The sequence below is a fragment of the Taudactylus pleione genome, unplaced genomic scaffold (genome assembly GCF_031769625.1).
Source record: "Taudactylus pleione unplaced genomic scaffold, aTauple2 ptg000305l, whole genome shotgun sequence".
Lineage (NCBI taxonomy): Eukaryota > Metazoa > Chordata > Amphibia > Anura > Myobatrachidae > Taudactylus > Taudactylus pleione.
The window spans coordinates 3,652,999-3,669,878 of NW_028284706.1; the positions used below are offsets into that span (position 1 = coordinate 3,652,999).

The 16,880-nt window shown below is 41.1% G+C and overlaps 1 protein-coding gene across 1 annotated transcript in view; it reads left to right on the top strand.

Annotated features, from left to right (window-relative positions):
• Positions 1 to 16,880, top strand: part of CRYBG2 (crystallin beta-gamma domain containing 2) — a 250,499-nt gene that overhangs the window by 219,340 nt on the left and 14,279 nt on the right. Inside the window, exons 13-17 of the mRNA XM_088442079.1 lie at positions 210 to 346; positions 477 to 603; positions 754 to 896; positions 1,018 to 1,144; positions 16,735 to 16,767. Of these exons, the coding sequence (XP_088298205.1) occupies positions 210 to 346; positions 477 to 603; positions 754 to 896; positions 1,018 to 1,144; positions 16,735 to 16,767 (567 nt within the window). The remainder of the gene's footprint in view (positions 1 to 209; positions 347 to 476; positions 604 to 753; positions 897 to 1,017; positions 1,145 to 16,734; positions 16,768 to 16,880) is intronic.

Genomic DNA, 16,880 nt, shown 5'->3' on the forward strand with positions numbered 1-16,880 from the left:
TCTGTACAGCTGTATTTTCAGCATGACTGGACTTTTGTGTGTGTGATGTGTGTCGATCTGTGTGAAGGTACTCTATACTTTTCTTGCAAATTGTCATTTATAGCTTCACTGGATTTGGAAAGAGGGTGATCTTACATTACTCTGTGGATCATGAGCACAGAAGATTGACTTAACATTGTAAACTATACATTTCTATATCCTTCCTCCAGATTCTACTATTCCAATCCCCTGGATTTGAAGGCCATAGCTGGGAAATGACCAACGACCTTCACTCCCTACAAGGAGAGCCAAACAGCAAGGGAGAACGTCTGACTACTGTGGGATCTCTGAAAGTCTTGGGAGGGTGGTGAGTATATGATAAAGATCAATACAATACATATAAGGATGACTCTTCTCTAAGCGTAAACCAGTAATGTGTATATTTCTTACTCATGTTTCCTTAACTTTAAAATTTCTTTTACATCCCATGTTTGCAGTTGGGTTGGATACGAGAAAGAAGGTTTCCATGGCCACCAGTACCTTCTAGAGGAAGGGGAATATAAGGCTTGCTCTCAATGGGGTGGATACACTGAAGAATTGGGATCACTTCGACATATCCGTACGGTGAGGAGAATGGAAGGGATGTAAGGGATGTTAAGTGCCTTTGCAATAATGTATGTGGTTCATTATGCTGAGAACTGTTTTATTGTACAAAATGTACTCTTACCTTTTTACCTTGACAATAATAAAAATATGTATCTGTGTCTTCCTCAGGATTTCTCAGAGCCTGAGATAGTACTTTATGAGAATCCAGGGTGCTCCGAAGGGCCATGCTTGCGCCTGAATGAAGCACTGGCAGATATTGAGGTTGCTGAATATGGTACTAACATTGGGTCCATCCATGTCTTGAATGGAGTGTGAGTGTCTCTATTAAGGAGGGTTCTATATGTTGCTACTTGTTAATGATTTCTAATTTTTTATTGTATTTTGTAGCTTGGATAAGAAAAGTAACATGTAATATCTTGTTTTCTTCTTTAGGTGGGCGGCCTATGAGAATGTTGATTTTTCAGGAGAGCAGTATATTCTGGAGAAAGGGATCTACCACAGTTACCATGACTGGGGATCCAAAGACAGTCGAGTCTGTTCGGTGCAGCCAGTACTACAGGTGAGATCTGACTGTTTGCAAAATACTGTAAGTGAAAGTTATCTGTTTCCTGGACATCGGAGCAGCTATATGTCAGTTCTTGGCTCTTCTACACTACTATGTACTTTAGAATGTTTATTTTCCAACTCCTGACTCATGGTGAACCTGGAGTAGCAGAGTTAGTGGGAGCAGGATAATGTAAATGTTTTAAATCCTTTGGCACCAAAAATATAGCAATAGATAGCAATTATAAATTTAGCAAACCTAATTATGTGAGCTTCATCTGTACACTAACATCTTGCATGTTATCACTGTTCTGAAACTTGACTAAACAATTGTGTAAACATATGTGTGTTACTGTTAGCAGAACAGTTTGTCATGTATTTGTTGCGGGATGTAGTCATGAGACCGGCGGCCGCGATGCCGCAGGTCTCAATACCTTCACTGAAATCCCGACAAGTGACTTAAGATAGGCGGAGAAATACCGACGCTTATCTTAATCCCGACGTCGGAACGCTAAAGGACGCCTGACCGAATTAGGTAAGTCCGGGGTGCCCTCAGCGTTAGCCGCGTCTTAGGTTTAGGGAGCTTAGCAGGGTTAGGTTTTGGGGGGTTAGGGTTATGCATCCCTAGGGGGGAGGGTTAGGCTTAGGCACCACTGGGGTGGTTAGGTTTAGGCACGAAAGGGTAGGGGGGCGGGGTGGGGAGGGTTAGGCTACAAGAAGGGAGGGTTAGAATTAGGGGGGGAGGATATACTTACTTGACCCCTGTCGGGATACCAACCATCGGGATGCCGCTGTCTGTATTCTGATAGGAAGCTTACCGACAGCCGGCATTACATACCAATTCCATTTGTTGCATGTGCTATAGCAATACAATGAGAATATTTCTGTTTGTTTAATGATAAGCCTTGGTGATCTATATCAAAGGTACCTTTGAAAAGATTACACTTGGATGTTATCTGTACTACACTGAAATATTAAACGAAAGACATTAGTGAATTTTCTTACCATGACATAAATTAGTCACTTTAAGGGTGGTACATGTAGTCTGGAGAGGGGATGTAAAGATAATATAAAGGGCACACACAGGGTCTGATTTTGAGTCAGACATAAGTTCAAGTGCGGACGCATCTAGCGATTTTTGGCAAACTGTGCATGCGTCTCATGATGCATAGCCATGTATATGTGCCTTGACAGAGTCTCTGAACATGGTCAGTTCTCATTGTTAATGAAATGTGTTTCTGTATGTCATCTGGATGGCTACCTTTTCGAATTCCATACAAGTGTTTTGTGGGAGTGTCATGGGCATGTAGCCAGGCTTCCGTGCTATTTTGAAGCGAGCATATGAGAAAAGGACGCCTATTTCAGTTGGATCTTCTGCACACAGCATGGGGCTAGTGTAAGTGCCAATACTAATGATAACTGTTGTGGGTGCAACTATACACATGAAGCCCTATGGATACTTGCATTAGCACAAGTTAAGAAATCTGGCTGCCGTGACCATCCACATTACTGGCCATCTGACTCAGACTTAAGCAGCTAGCGTCATGGTGTGTGAGTGTGTATATATATATTAGGGATGTGCAGGCTCGGATAGGTTCGAGTTTGCACGTGGAGTTCGGATTTTTCCCTCCAAAAAAACGGAACTCAGAAAGAGGCAAAACATCATCTTGCATGGACGAACATCATCATTCCTGGACAAAAGTCCAGGAATGATGATGTTCGTCCATGCAAGATGACGTTTTGCCTCTTTCTGAGTTCCGTTTTTTTGGAGGGAAAAATCCGAACTCCACGTGCAAACTCGAACCTATCCGAGCCTGCACATCCCTAATATATATGTATATATATATATATACACACATATATATATACATACATACCATAGCAATGGAGTCTCAGCTCTGGCATGCCGTGATACAGATTATAAATTCCAAAGCAACCACTTGCTCAGTTGTTTCAAGGTGTCAGCCAGTCATCAAAAGTTCGGTTTGCTTCATCCAGGCAGAGGTCTGTAGAAAGTAGAGAAGAAGAAGAAGAATTATAAAGTGAACCAGGCTCTGTTATTCCAATGTCTTGGGATATCATATATAAAATAGAATCAGGAGATACCACATAGTGTAATACATAGACACAATTTTAATAAAGAGAGAATACATGGGATGTAGTTTAAATCCCAGCTGTTGGGATTCCCGACACAAGTCAGAATCCTGGCACCAGCATCCCAACTGTAAGTAATGGGGTTAGGGGGAGGGTTAGGTTTAGGGGCTAGGGTTAGGCACTAGGGGGAGGGTTAGGGTTAGTCACTAGGGCGGAGGTTAGGTTTAGTCACTCGGGGGAAGGGTTAGGTTTAGGCTGTGGGAAGGGAGTGTTGGGTTAAGGGATAGGGTTAGGATACTTACCGAAAGATGTCGGTATCTTAACCCTGTGGGGATGCTGGTGTCGGGATTCTGACCCTTACCCAACCGGAATACACATATGTCACAAAATATAAGGATCAACATATCGGAATCGGTATGATATGCCGGCGGCTGAATAGTCGCCAGCTGAAATCCCAAGAGTGGAAGTCCGCATGGTACAGAATGCCGACAGCGGGAGGTAAGTACTCTAACCTACCCCTTCCCCCCTGACCCTAACCCTCCCTTAGGGGTGCCTAACCCTAACCTCCCCCTTAGTGCCTAACCCTAAACTCCCCCCGGGGTGCCTAATCCTAACCCCCCCCCTCCCCGCGCCCTAAACCTAACCCTCCCAGGGGGTGTCTAACCCTAACCTCCCCCCAATGGTGCCTAACCCTAACCCCCCCTTCCCGTAGCCTAACCCTCCCCGGGGGGGGCCTAACCCTAATCTCCCCCCGTGGGTGGATAAACCTAACCCCTCTTCCCCGGGGACACAGTCATTACTTACCCATCTGGACGATCGGGATTGCAGCGCTTCGAGATGCCGACGTCGGTATCCTGTTCACCTTCGGGATATCAGCGTCGGCATATTGCCGGGCGGCGGGATTCGGGCGGCGGAATATATTGACACCCGGCATTCTATCTGCCGGCAATATGACTGCATCCCAACATATCAACATATCTGGTATTTCTCAGTATTCGGAGGCTGTGTACGAGACATTGCCTAAGGGCTCTGTAAGCAGATTTCTATGTCATACATGTGCTTTCTTTTTTTTCTTCATTTCAATGGATTTAAAACTGGCAGACAGAAGAGAGCACTCCATTGGAAATAAATAGGTAAAATAGGGTCTGTGTCAGGCATTTTTGTAATAATTACTTTGTGTTGTTTACAAGTGAAATTCCAGGGCATGTTGACACTTGTAGTCCTACCTTTCCAGCATGGTCTGGCAATCGTGGGTATGCTAGCACTTGTACTCCTACAAGTTCCATAATGCCTGAAGCAGTATACGTTTGCTAGGACTTGCTGGGACCTATAGTTTGCCAGCAGAAAAAAAATACACATTGATACATGAACTCTTTATTACACAGAATGTTTTAAGAGCCATATTGTATTTAGCATGTGGCTGATTTTTTGGTGGGCTTGGGGGTCTCATTCCAATTTTTTATTATAGGGCCCTATTCTAAGGAATGCTGCCCCTTGCTGAACGGGTTAAGGACTTAGGGATCCATTCTGCATGTTTTGATGTTAAGGTAGATATGTATAAAGCCTTGGAGAGAAATAAAGTGAAAAAGTGGTCCATTGCAACCAATCAACTTCTGTCATTTATCTAGCACATGTTCTTTGAAAGGACAGTAAAAAGCTAATTGGTTGATTTGGGCAACTACTCCATTTTATCTCTCTTCAAGCCTTGATACATCCTGCCTATAGTGTCACCAGCTCGCTGTGAATACGGTGTAAATAGCTCAGCCTGTCATAGCCTGGAGGTGGTTATTTTACAGGGAATCATGCTGTTTGCCCCACCTGAAATTGCTGCTTCCAGCCTAGGTTATGTGCTGGTTAAGCACTTCAAAACAGGGCATACTCGTATTTATTCATGTTGATGATGACTGACATCTCTCTACTACATGCTGCACCCTAAAGCTTATCTTATACTTCAAGAGGATCTTACTCCAGCATACTAATTTTTTGTAGTTTCCAGAGTCACTCTTATTTTAAAAGTAATGCATCTAACTCTACATTAGCCACCCTTGTCCTGCACTACTTGTATTGTATCAATATAATAAGTAGAGAAACCGAACCCACAAAAACTTACCTTAACCGAGGTGATCCGAGCCACTGCTTGGATCTCCGCGAGATTTTCGGATTCGAAAGCGAGGTGCAACGTCATCTTCCTGGCATCGGATCTCGTGTGTTTTGGAACAAATATAAGTCGGATTCGGCGTAATTTGTCACAGAACCGCCAGACGGAAAGGAGGCTAGTCACAGTTAGTGAGAGTGACAGTTAGCGAGACAGTGAGTGAGACAGTGAGAGCCAGGACAGGTTTAGTGACACTGTCTTTGATTGGCAGTGCCACCCACATCAGTGACTGTTCCCTAGGTAATACTGGTCGAGCTATTTTGTTTGGATAGGCAGTCAGCAAATCATTGTCTGTTCGTTTTTTATTGCAGGAACATAATTTTTTATTACTAATAATATTACTTGTGTGTGGCTTAAAAAATTTTTTTTTTGTGATAAAAACTTCAGGCCGTGAATCTGATGCTGTGTCTGTGATATAGTCAGTAACAGCCAGTAGGTCAAGGGCCACCACTTAAACTATCTGTGCAGTGTGTTGCATTGGTGGGCATGTTTTTTTTTTAAATGTGTATGTATATATATATATATATATATATATATATATATATAAATATATATATATATATTTGTGATAAAACCTTCAGGCAGTGATACTGTGTCTTTAAAATATAACAATCAGTAGGTCAAGGGCCACCGCCTTATACTATCTGTGCAGTGTGTCGCAGTCGGTGGACACATTTTTTTTGTTTTTTGTGAAAAAAAAATTATATATTTTTTTGTGAAAAAAAAATTCAGTCATCGATATGGAACACAATGATCAATCAATAGAACAGCAGGAGCAGCAACCAAGCACTAGTGCTACAGCTGCTGCCACCACCAGTCATCACCACTTCAACGTCATCTACCAAAGCTGATGCTCAAGGGCATAGAGGCTTTCAGTCAGGACATCTAAAATCCAAAAAAACATTTTACTACATTGCTAAAGAAAAACACACCTTTAATAAAGGGAAAGTTTCCTGCAGAAAAACATTAAATTGCCAACATGCCATACACTACATGCAGCGGCAAGGAAAGGCTCAGGCTTTGTCCTTTATTTCTGAGTGGTGGTTCTACAACTGCTGTCAGTCAGGCATCTTCTTCTGCCTCACATGACGATGCAAGAGCATCTCACTCTAGGGGGTTTATTCATCATCCCTTAATTTCTACAAAAGTAGGTGAAAAATCACCTATTTTTGTAGAAATTAAGTGGCAGAGTAATTCATCTATAGTATAGGGATGTGGAAATTCTGAAATTCATCAAGTTCCGAAAAAGCATTTTTTTTGGAATGTGACAGTGATACAGTACGCCACTCTGAGCTAGTGTATAGCATCCAATACAGCAGAAGGATCTGAAAAGATCCCTCCTGCTATGTCCTCTTACCTTACTGAAGCTGCCTCCCGGCTCCCTGAGCTCTCCTCCAGTGACTCGGGAGCATTATATAGGGCACAGCAGCAGCGGCGGGGGACTGGCGCTGTGAGGCTGCACTGTTTAAGCGGGAGTTACAAACTCCTGCGGTGGCTGCGGCTCTGCGGCAGCTGGGAGTGTCAAGGGGCAGACGGAGGGGGCAGACACAGACCAGCAGGGGGGAGTGAGCAGATGAGCAGGTGAGCGCACAGGGGGTGAGGGTGGCTGGATTCCTCCTACTGCTTCACTGTTTATTCACAGCCTGTCTTCAAGATGTGCATGCACAGCTTTAAGACAGGCTGCGAAAAGACAGTGAAACAGGAGAAATGTTCCCTTTTTCCGAAAAGCAGCGAGTACAATCCTTAATTATCACAGGGGATATTTTTCAATCATGAATAGACCCCTAGAAGAGGTGTCAAAAAAATGAAAACCAGAGTATCAGTGGTGAAAAAACACTAAGGCACTAGAACAAACTCTGTGTTGTTCAGAAATGTCACAAATCCCTGAGGAGAATATAGGGGGTAAATTTACCAAAGTGAGAGTTTTTAGAAGTGAGTTTTAGAAGAGATATTGCCCATAGCAACCAACCAGATTCTACTTAACATTTACTAGCACCTTCTAGAACCTAATAGCTAGAATCTGATTGGTTGCTATGGGCAACATCTCTTCTAAAACTCACTTCTAAAAGCTCTCACTTAAGTAAATTTACCCATAAGTGTGTCCATGAGTTCTATGTGTGAGTCTGACCTTTCTAATACTGTACTCGAAGAGAAATCTCCTTTCTGCATTTCTGCACTCTCTGTGAATGTAGGAATGAGCAGCACAAGTCAAGAAGATGCTGACCTAGACATAGAGGATGATACTGTGTGAAGTACAACAGGAAGAAAGTATCACAGCTGTCACCCAGTTGCACAGTGGATCATTGACGCCATAACAGCTATGCCAGAATTAGATCTGCATCCAATATCTGCGATTAATGCAGTGGTTTTTAGGCAGTTAATTGAGGTCCGGTGTCCCTGCTACCAATTCCCATCTAGATTCCACTTTACTAGAAAAGCAATTCCCCAACTGTACATGGACATTAAAAAAACATAATTAGTGGCCTCCAAAATGCTGTTGTACCCATTGTCCACTTAATCACAGATGTGGACAAGCGGAACTGGGCAAACTAAAGATTACATGACTGTGACAGCCCACTGGGTGGGTGTATTTCCTTCAGCAGCACGAACAGCAGCAGCAGAATCTAACAAATGCCAGCTCATTCAGAGGCAGGCTACTTTTTATATCACCAGCTTCAATAAGAGGCATATCGGTGTCTCAACCTCTTAGAAAAACTAAAGGATGTCATTGCAAAATGACTTATCCTGCTTGGACATTCTTCGGGATTTATGGTTTCTGACAATGCCACAAATATTGTGAAAGCATTACAGCTCGGAGATTTTGAACACGTCCAATGTTTTGCTCCCACAATCAATTTGGTGGTGCAAAATGTTTTTGAAAAATGACAGGGGTGTGCAGAAGATGCTGTCTGTTTCCAGAAAAAAATTTAGACATTTTTGGCATTGAGCAGCTGCTTGTAGTAGATTGCAGCACCTGCAAAAACAGTTCAATTTGCCCTGCCACCAGCTGAAGGAGGAAGGTAGCAACAAGGTGGATTTCCACCATTTACTGTATATGCTTCAGCAGATGGAGGAACAGCAAAAAGTCATCCAAAGCTACACAATGAGCCATGACATAGGGAGAATATACCTTACTCCAGCGCAGTGGGGATTTCTATCCGTGTTGTGCAAGGTGCTGAAAACCTTCTAATTAGTCACCTGTGAAGTGAGTTCAGACACTGCCAGCTTGAGTCAGGTGTTTCCTCTACTTAGATCTTTGGAAAAGCAGCTTGAGAATCTTAATGAGGAGATGAAACAAAGCGACTCCACTATGTATGTCAGACTTGCAGATCAAGTTCTTTATTCGCTACGCCAGGATCCAAGGGTTGTCAGCATCTTAAATTGGATCAATACATTTTGGTGATCTTGCTTGATCATAGGTTTAAGTTGTACGGTGTGTCTTTCTTTCCAACGGACAAAGATATTAAGAGATGCAAAGAGCTCTTGGCGAGCAAGTTGTCAGCTTAAGCAACATGTGACACGGCGACATCTCCTCTCGCTTTCTCCAGCAACTGCGGCTGCTATGAAAAGACAGCTTTCCTAAAAGATCCACTGGTGATGTAGATGAGTCATCACAACATTTTGGTCTAAAAGTATTGTCTAAAATTTGTGACACCTCTACCGCTACTCCATCTGATATGGTCACCATTCAAAGAATGGTTGAGGATTATTTTAATAACAGCATCCAAATAGGCATGTGAGATAATCCCTTTGACAACTGGCAGGAAAAAAAGGGAATTTAGAGGCCCTTCACAAACTGACTTTGCTTTACTTAAGCTGCCAACCCTCCAGTGTGTACAAGAATGTTCAGCACAGCCAGGAACCTTGTCAGCGATCTGTGTAGGAGGATACTTTTTCAAAATGTAAAAATGATGATGTTCATCAAAATGAACTACAAATTCCATGAGGAAGACCTTTCCTGGCAATTCCGTCAATGTCCAGAGGCACCTGTAATGGTTGATTCCAGCGGGATGAATTAATATTGTGTGAAGATGATGTACACACTGATGAGGGTGAAAATGATAATGGCAACGACATCTTGCCTCTGTAGAGCCAGTTTGTATGACAGCCGTAACTAGAGTTTTTGGTGCCCTGTGCCAAATAGAGCATTGGCGCTCCCACTCCCCTAGTTTTTAAATAGGGACATAAGATAGTGCACCTGAAAAAGGGCCATGGCTTCATGGGGAAGGACCAGGGAAGAGATAGGGGAGGCCAGGAGATGCTGGGGATAAAAGAAGAGGAAGCTTCAAGTGAGAATGATAATAAACAGGAAAACTGACAGGCCCAAACAGCGCCCCCTGCCCTGTGGTGCCCTGTGCCATGGCACAGACCACACTACCCTAGTTACAGCCCTGTGTAGAGATCATTGCCATCAATGTTAGCTGCCCATTGGTAGCTTGTTTCATGGGGGCCCAAATAAACCAATCACTTCAGCCACAAGTGGCAGTCCCTGCCACTGAAGTGATTGGCTTGTTAAACTGTGCATGTCCTGTTTAATATTCAACATAAGGGTGGACCCAAGGACAATTCCATCTTACACCTCTTTTCTTTACATTATGTGTTGTTTGTGATCATTGCTGACTGTCTTTTTGCGTAGTCAACAAACATTTTTAGAGTTTGTTAAACTGCCATCCTGTCTGCTACTGTGCTGTATGGCTATGTTTCATAGATGTCCTATATTCTTTTAAACTGCTGTGCGTTTGTGCTGCTGATCTGTCGCTTACTTCAGCCAGCCAGCTTGCTGCAGCCTTTGGCCTAGATTGGTGAAAACTAGTGAAAACAATATTGTGAGCTGTGAGGTGGTCAAAATTGACTGGAAATGACTGTAAATCAATGTTACCATGTGGGGGTCGGTGCGCCTTTCATACAATCCATATAAAAACATTCAAACTAGCAGCTCCATCAGCAGGGTCTGCAACCTGCTATAAAAGAAAAACCTAAACAAACAGTGTGGAGCACCTATTTGAATAAGTACACCAAATAATAAGTAAAATATATTTAATAGCATTAATTAAAACATGAATAAAAATGTTGGTGCAATGGGCTGCTCAAAGCCAGTCACAATGATTGAACAACAGGTTCACATAAACTCTAATAGCACCATGCCGTTCAGGTAAAGTCAAAACAGAGTAAGCGGGACTCCTGGAAAGTCCCTCTCCTGTCAAAGTGTCCGCCAAAAGTATTTTTATATTGATACAATGGCAATATATTACTCACTGTCCAAATGTTGGTTTCACCAAAATGTTTGTGGTGTCCTCCACAAAAACAGGCAGACAGGGTTATTGAATGTCAAACACTGGAACAGGAGTAAGGCAAGGTGTGGGTCTAAGCGGTCTATAGTATTCTTGATGCGTTTCTCCGGGTATTTATTGCTCCCGGTTTCTTCAGAAGGCATATACCACACACACCTTGCCATACTCCTGTTCCACCGTCTGGCTCACTGTTCTAAGATTCCATCACCCGCTGGCTGATCATTCCTGGGAGACCGGGCATTTGTATCACTGTGTCCCCACTGTATAGAGGAGGAGGGGAAACATTAACAGCATTGTCCTCTCTGAGGGATCTTTGCACCTGCTGTTAGTCCCTGTCTGCACGGCACCTCGGCGGCGGGTTCCAGTTATGATCAGAGAGAGCTGCTGATCGACAGCCTGAGTATATGGATTTCACCGTTTGTTGATTTACCTTACCCTGATGTTCAATAACCTTGTTTTTGTGGAGGACACCGCAAACATTTTGGTGAGACCAACATTTGAACAGTGAGTAATATATTGCCATTGTATCAATAAGAGAAGACTTTTGGCGGACACTTTGACAGGAGATGGACTTTCCAGGAGTCCCGCTTACTCTGTTTTGACTTTACCTGCACGGCACGGTGCTATTAGAGTTTGTGACGGACTTTGAGCAGCCCATTGCACCCACAATTATATTCATGTTTTTATTTATGCTATTAAGTATCTTTTAATTATTATTTGGTGTACTTTTTAAAATAAGCGATCCACAATGTTAGTTTGTAAATTAATGTTATTGAGGTTAATAATACTGTAAGAACAAAAACAGGCCTAATTAGGTGATTTAGCTGTCTTTGCCAATTTTTTACAAAAAAAAAATCCAAATCCAAAACAAGATGACGAATTAGAACCAAAACCAAAACACAGGGGTTGGCACACTGCATAATGGTGGGTTTCGTTCTGATCGAAATGAAATAGTACACACATGTGACCAATATGAGTGAGTACAAATGAACACACTTTATTTACAAGTAACAAACAAACAACATACAAAGTATACTGTATACTCAACTTTTGTCTATGTATTCAGATGACACCGGTAAATCATCATCCTCAGCAGTTTATATACCCTAGTCTGGGGTGTTGGCTTGCCGGATATTAAGCCCATACTAGTTACATACAGTGCTAGGTATCAAGCACTCATTGGTCCAGCATAGCATTGACCAAACTTATCTCTCTTGCACATGCTCCGTAAGCACTAAGATATATACTACCAGACAAAGACATACAGTAATGACGTATCCTAGTATGTTTGGAGATGAACTGTTTCAATGCTCCTTTGTGTAGAGTGTAGACATCACTGCTAATTACCCATAATGCTTAGCATCTCTACACATCTTAGAATGGAATGTAGCTAACTGATAAGAACATAGAAGCTATGAATGGCTCATTATACTTCTAGTAGTAGAAATGACAGGTAGAGCTAGGCCTCAATATTTATGGCTTATTTGACCCCAAAAGGTCATTTGACCATTCTATGGAAAAACAGCAACTGTATTAAGACAATCTCATTTCAAACCTCAAGAGGCCTAGTAAGGGTATATATGTGTTTGTAACTTATATGCCTATGTAGAAATTAACTATTTAACCCACTGGTTACATTCCACCCCTTGATTTCTACATATCAAATATAAGGAACATGATCCCCATTGCATAATCTAAACCTCCATTGTACTTTCACCACTTGTCCTAACAAACTATGTAACAACATATAACATAACAAGGTTAATACCATGATTACATATAACAAATAATATAAAATCACACTAAGCAACATTTCCATTCTGGACTTGACCACTTTGGCTGTATTGCAGAATCTGTCAATAAGCATCACTGTACTCTTATTTCATTTCTAAGTCTCTACATATATATATTCCTTTATATCATGTGAATATGCTAATAAAACAGTGAATAATACATATGATTATATCAAATATATGTTTCTTATAAGATAATATCAGTAAAGTAAAGCAAAGTTCAGTTCAGTTCAGTTCAATGGAATCTTAAAAAAGTCTTGAGAATATTGGTGAGTGTGGATCCAACCAAGACACAAGTTCAGTCTTGCAGAATACACATAGATGTATGTAATGGCTGTGCTGTCAGATCTTATATCTCTGTTGTCCTCCTGGACTCTCTCCTGTAGAAGAAATCACTCTCAGGTCATCGCCATCTTAGACACACCTTCAGCGACGTGCTCTCACCTCCTGCTCCAACCATCAACCTGTTGGCTTAAACAAAGAAACAGTGTGAGATAAACCATAACAAAACAAAATAAGCATTTACTTATCCTGCTGCAATTATCTCTTACATCCGTCTCTATTCTCTTCTTACTAAACATTTCTTCAACCTTATCGTAAATGTTTGTGTCTGTGCACCAGATATCTTACTTAACAATTCCACCTTTTACCACCCTCCGGTTATCAAAATATATGTACTGCTCTAAAAACCCAACATTGTATATATATATATATGAACATTCCTGTTTCCTAAACAACACATCCATTCATTCAATCATACTGATGTCAGTTTTCTGAATGGTATGAATCATAGAAAACCCAATATACATATACATGTTTCTGTAAAATGGGTGTCTTTGTCTGCTTGAATCTTCTTAGACATCCCATAATAGCAACAAATCAGTCTGTCACATCTTCAGCAAAGTCTCTTATCTTGTATCACTCTGCTTGAGACAACTTCACTCCTGAATGACAGTGTTCTGTAGCTGTTCAGTACAACACTCGTCCTCCATCTTCCTGGTGGCAAACGATGAATTCAAATTGCCAGACTTGTGCAGTCATTTCACAGTATATGAGGCCTTTTTCAGTAGCAAGCAAGGTAGGCCACAGTTCCAGCTGTTGGAAAACACAACAGGTTTTTGCAATGTCTCTGACCATGCTTTAGATATAAGGAATCCCTTTGATTTGAGCTTGCTCGAATGCAGGATCAGCTCCATCATGGCATAACAGTTCTAGCACCATCAGTGCTGTCTTTGCAGTGAATTGCACACCATGTTCTGTGCTCGGTTCACTTGTGCACACACCATTGAAGCTGTAGGTGTTTGTATCAGCATGTCCCACGTCGATCTTCCAGCTTTGAACAGCAGCACATATAGACTTTGTGTCAAATGTCCATTTCTCAGTGTGAAGACTTACAGGGCATCCAGTCTTGTCAGTGACTTGGAAAACAGTCATAGATTCCACAAGTTCGCTAGCCCCTTCTTCTGTCTTTCGGCTGTCAGCTTGTAAAGATAGCTGCTTTGCTTCAGCAAAGATCCACAACAATCCTGTGTGGGTGCACATAGCACCATAGTCCATGAACCAATAATGCTCTCTGTCTTGCAAATCTTCCCACCACTGTGGAGCTGTGATCATAGAGAAATCCAATATGAACAGTTCAAACATTGGTTTAAATTTTACTCGGCCAGCAAGTAGTGCTTTAAACTCCCCAATCAGCATGAGAGTTTCTGCCATTGTCGTTAGCAACTGTGTGTCTTTCAGCTGCTTCAAAACCTTTGGCTGGTAAGGCTTTGTAAGGAAATACACTGGGATGCGAATTTCATTACCAAACACAAAATCTGCTACTTTATCACTAAACAAACCCACAGTCAGTGTGTCTTTACTGCATGTATGCCCCTTGTCGTTAGTCAGTGTGTACCCACCAGCCCCTCCTTCACAATGAGCAAGTAAACCATGAACATTATTTGCAATGGATGTTTCATCAGAAAACACATCTTGTTCACTTTTTGCATTTTTAAATTCAACAATGACACCTTCATTATGCCATGTAAATTTAATGTTGTCATGGGGGAAGTCTTCAGTCTCAGGGGCATGGACATTTACTGAAATCCCTTCTATCTTCCACCCCTTGCATTTTGTCTCATTGGGCAAGGCAAAAGGCATCATCACCACCCCTTCACTCAGCGACACCCCTTTAAATGGCCATGCAAACACATCTTTTTTTGCAATCAGTTCACAGTGCATAGCAAACGGGACACTCCTGGACAAGTCAGACATACCATCATTCACCTTAAGAGTATCACTAACCAATGGCATGTTATCAGAAACCTCATCTGCATTCAATTTTGAAGCTGATTTCTGGACATATTCCCTGCATTCATGGATTTCAACATTTTGTTCACATTTTGTGAAATCATCAGAAATTTTCATCACACTGCTCTGATCAAAAAAAAATTTTCTGTAGTGCGCATATATTGTTTAATTTCTGTCTTAAGTTCTTTCTGCGTAACTTCACACACTTCTCTTTGTATTTCAAGCTCACAAATTTCTATGCAAGATGTGTGTAATAAATCACCAGTTGTCATTTTAACTCTTGCATGTGGGGATTCTCTCCTCCCCCCTATGGAATTTCTTAAAGGCAGACTGGCAGAATCCTCAGAAACCCGTAATTGCAAAACTTCATCTGATTCAAAATCAGTTGCTTTTAAAAATCTCAAATCACTACATTGTAAAGGCGTCCCTAAACATGTTGGATTAATCCGAGATTTTTGAACACATTTCTGAAATTTCACCAACTTTTTCTGTAATCTAACCTTGGCATTTTTCACATGTTTCAAAAGTTTGAAAAACATTTTTCTAAATTTGCTTTTTTTTAAAAGAAAAAGACAAAACAACATACAATGTGATTTAAGCTAAATCACAAATCTTTTTTCTCATAGGAATGAGACAGAGAAAACATACACAATGCAATATACAGGTCAGCAGAGAAAAAGCAAAGGATCATTTTGCACTTTTTTTTTATTACAGAATCAATCAATTGGTCACAAACTAATTAACCCTTCCGATCCCACTTCTCGACACCAAGTGCATAACGGTGGGTTTCGTTCTGATCGAAATTAAATAGTACACACATGTGACCAATATGAGTGAGTACTAATGAACACACTTTATTTACAATTAACAAACAAACAATAAACAAACAACATGCAAAGTATACTGTATACTCAACTTTTGTCTATGTATTCAGATGACACCGGTAAATCATCATCCTCAGCATAAGATGTCCTTCATCTTATCTTCTCTCTGGGGAGCCCATCGTTTCACAACGCCCAGGTTATTCAATATACATTGCAGGCACCTCTTCTGCAGACTTTGAGATCCGTGCATGAGCTAAAGGGTCCTTTGTGTACCTCTGGTTTATATACCCTAGTCTGGGGTGTTGGCTTGCCGGATATTAAGCCCATACTAGTTACATACAGTGCTAGGTATCAAGCACTCATTGGTCCAGCATAGCATTGACCAAACTTATCTCTCTTGCACATGCTCCGTAAGCACTAAGATATATACTACCAGACAAAGACATACAGTAATGACGTATCCTAGTATGTTTGGAGATTAACTGTTTCAAAGCTCCTTTGTGTAGAGTGTAGACATCACTGCTAATTACCCATAATGCTTAGCATCTCTACACATCTTAGAATGGAATGTAGCTAACTGATAAGAACATAGAAGCTATGAATGGCTCATTATACTTCTAGTAGTAGAAATGACAGGTAGAGCTAGGCCTCAATATTTATGGCTTATTTGACCCCAAAAGGTCATTTGACCATTCTATGGAAAAACAGCAACTGTATTAAGACAATCTCATTTCAAACCTCAAGAGGCCTAGCAAGGGTATATATGTGTTTGTAACTTATATGCCTATGTAGAAATTAACTATTAACCCACTGGTTACACACACATCTATAATAATAAGTGTGTTCAGTGTGATATACACTGTTATATTTATCTAAAAACATTTTATTGTATTTTTTTATCTATGAACATTTTATTGCATTGTTTAATTGCTTGGAGAAATTTGCATCTGGGTATGTACTTATGGGAAATCAGTGGTATTTCAAGTCAGTGAGTGATGGGTAATTTGTTGCCCATCCTCCGTGTCATATCCATGTTTACATGTAGATTAGAGTTCTGTTCAAGGGGGAAATGTGATTTACATATACTATGTTACTTTCTCATGTTATTTATTTTGTTTTGCTGCATTAGTATTATTATTTATTTTTAATTTTTCCAGGTCGGGGGTCAGGACCTTCATTATTTCCCTAAGGTGGGTGATGGAGTGCTGTATTGTGTGTGTCCTTATGTGGTGTTAAGGCTGGTATCCAATTAGCAGCGAAAAATTTTCAGATCCAAAAATTTTTGTTTTTCATGGTATCCAAA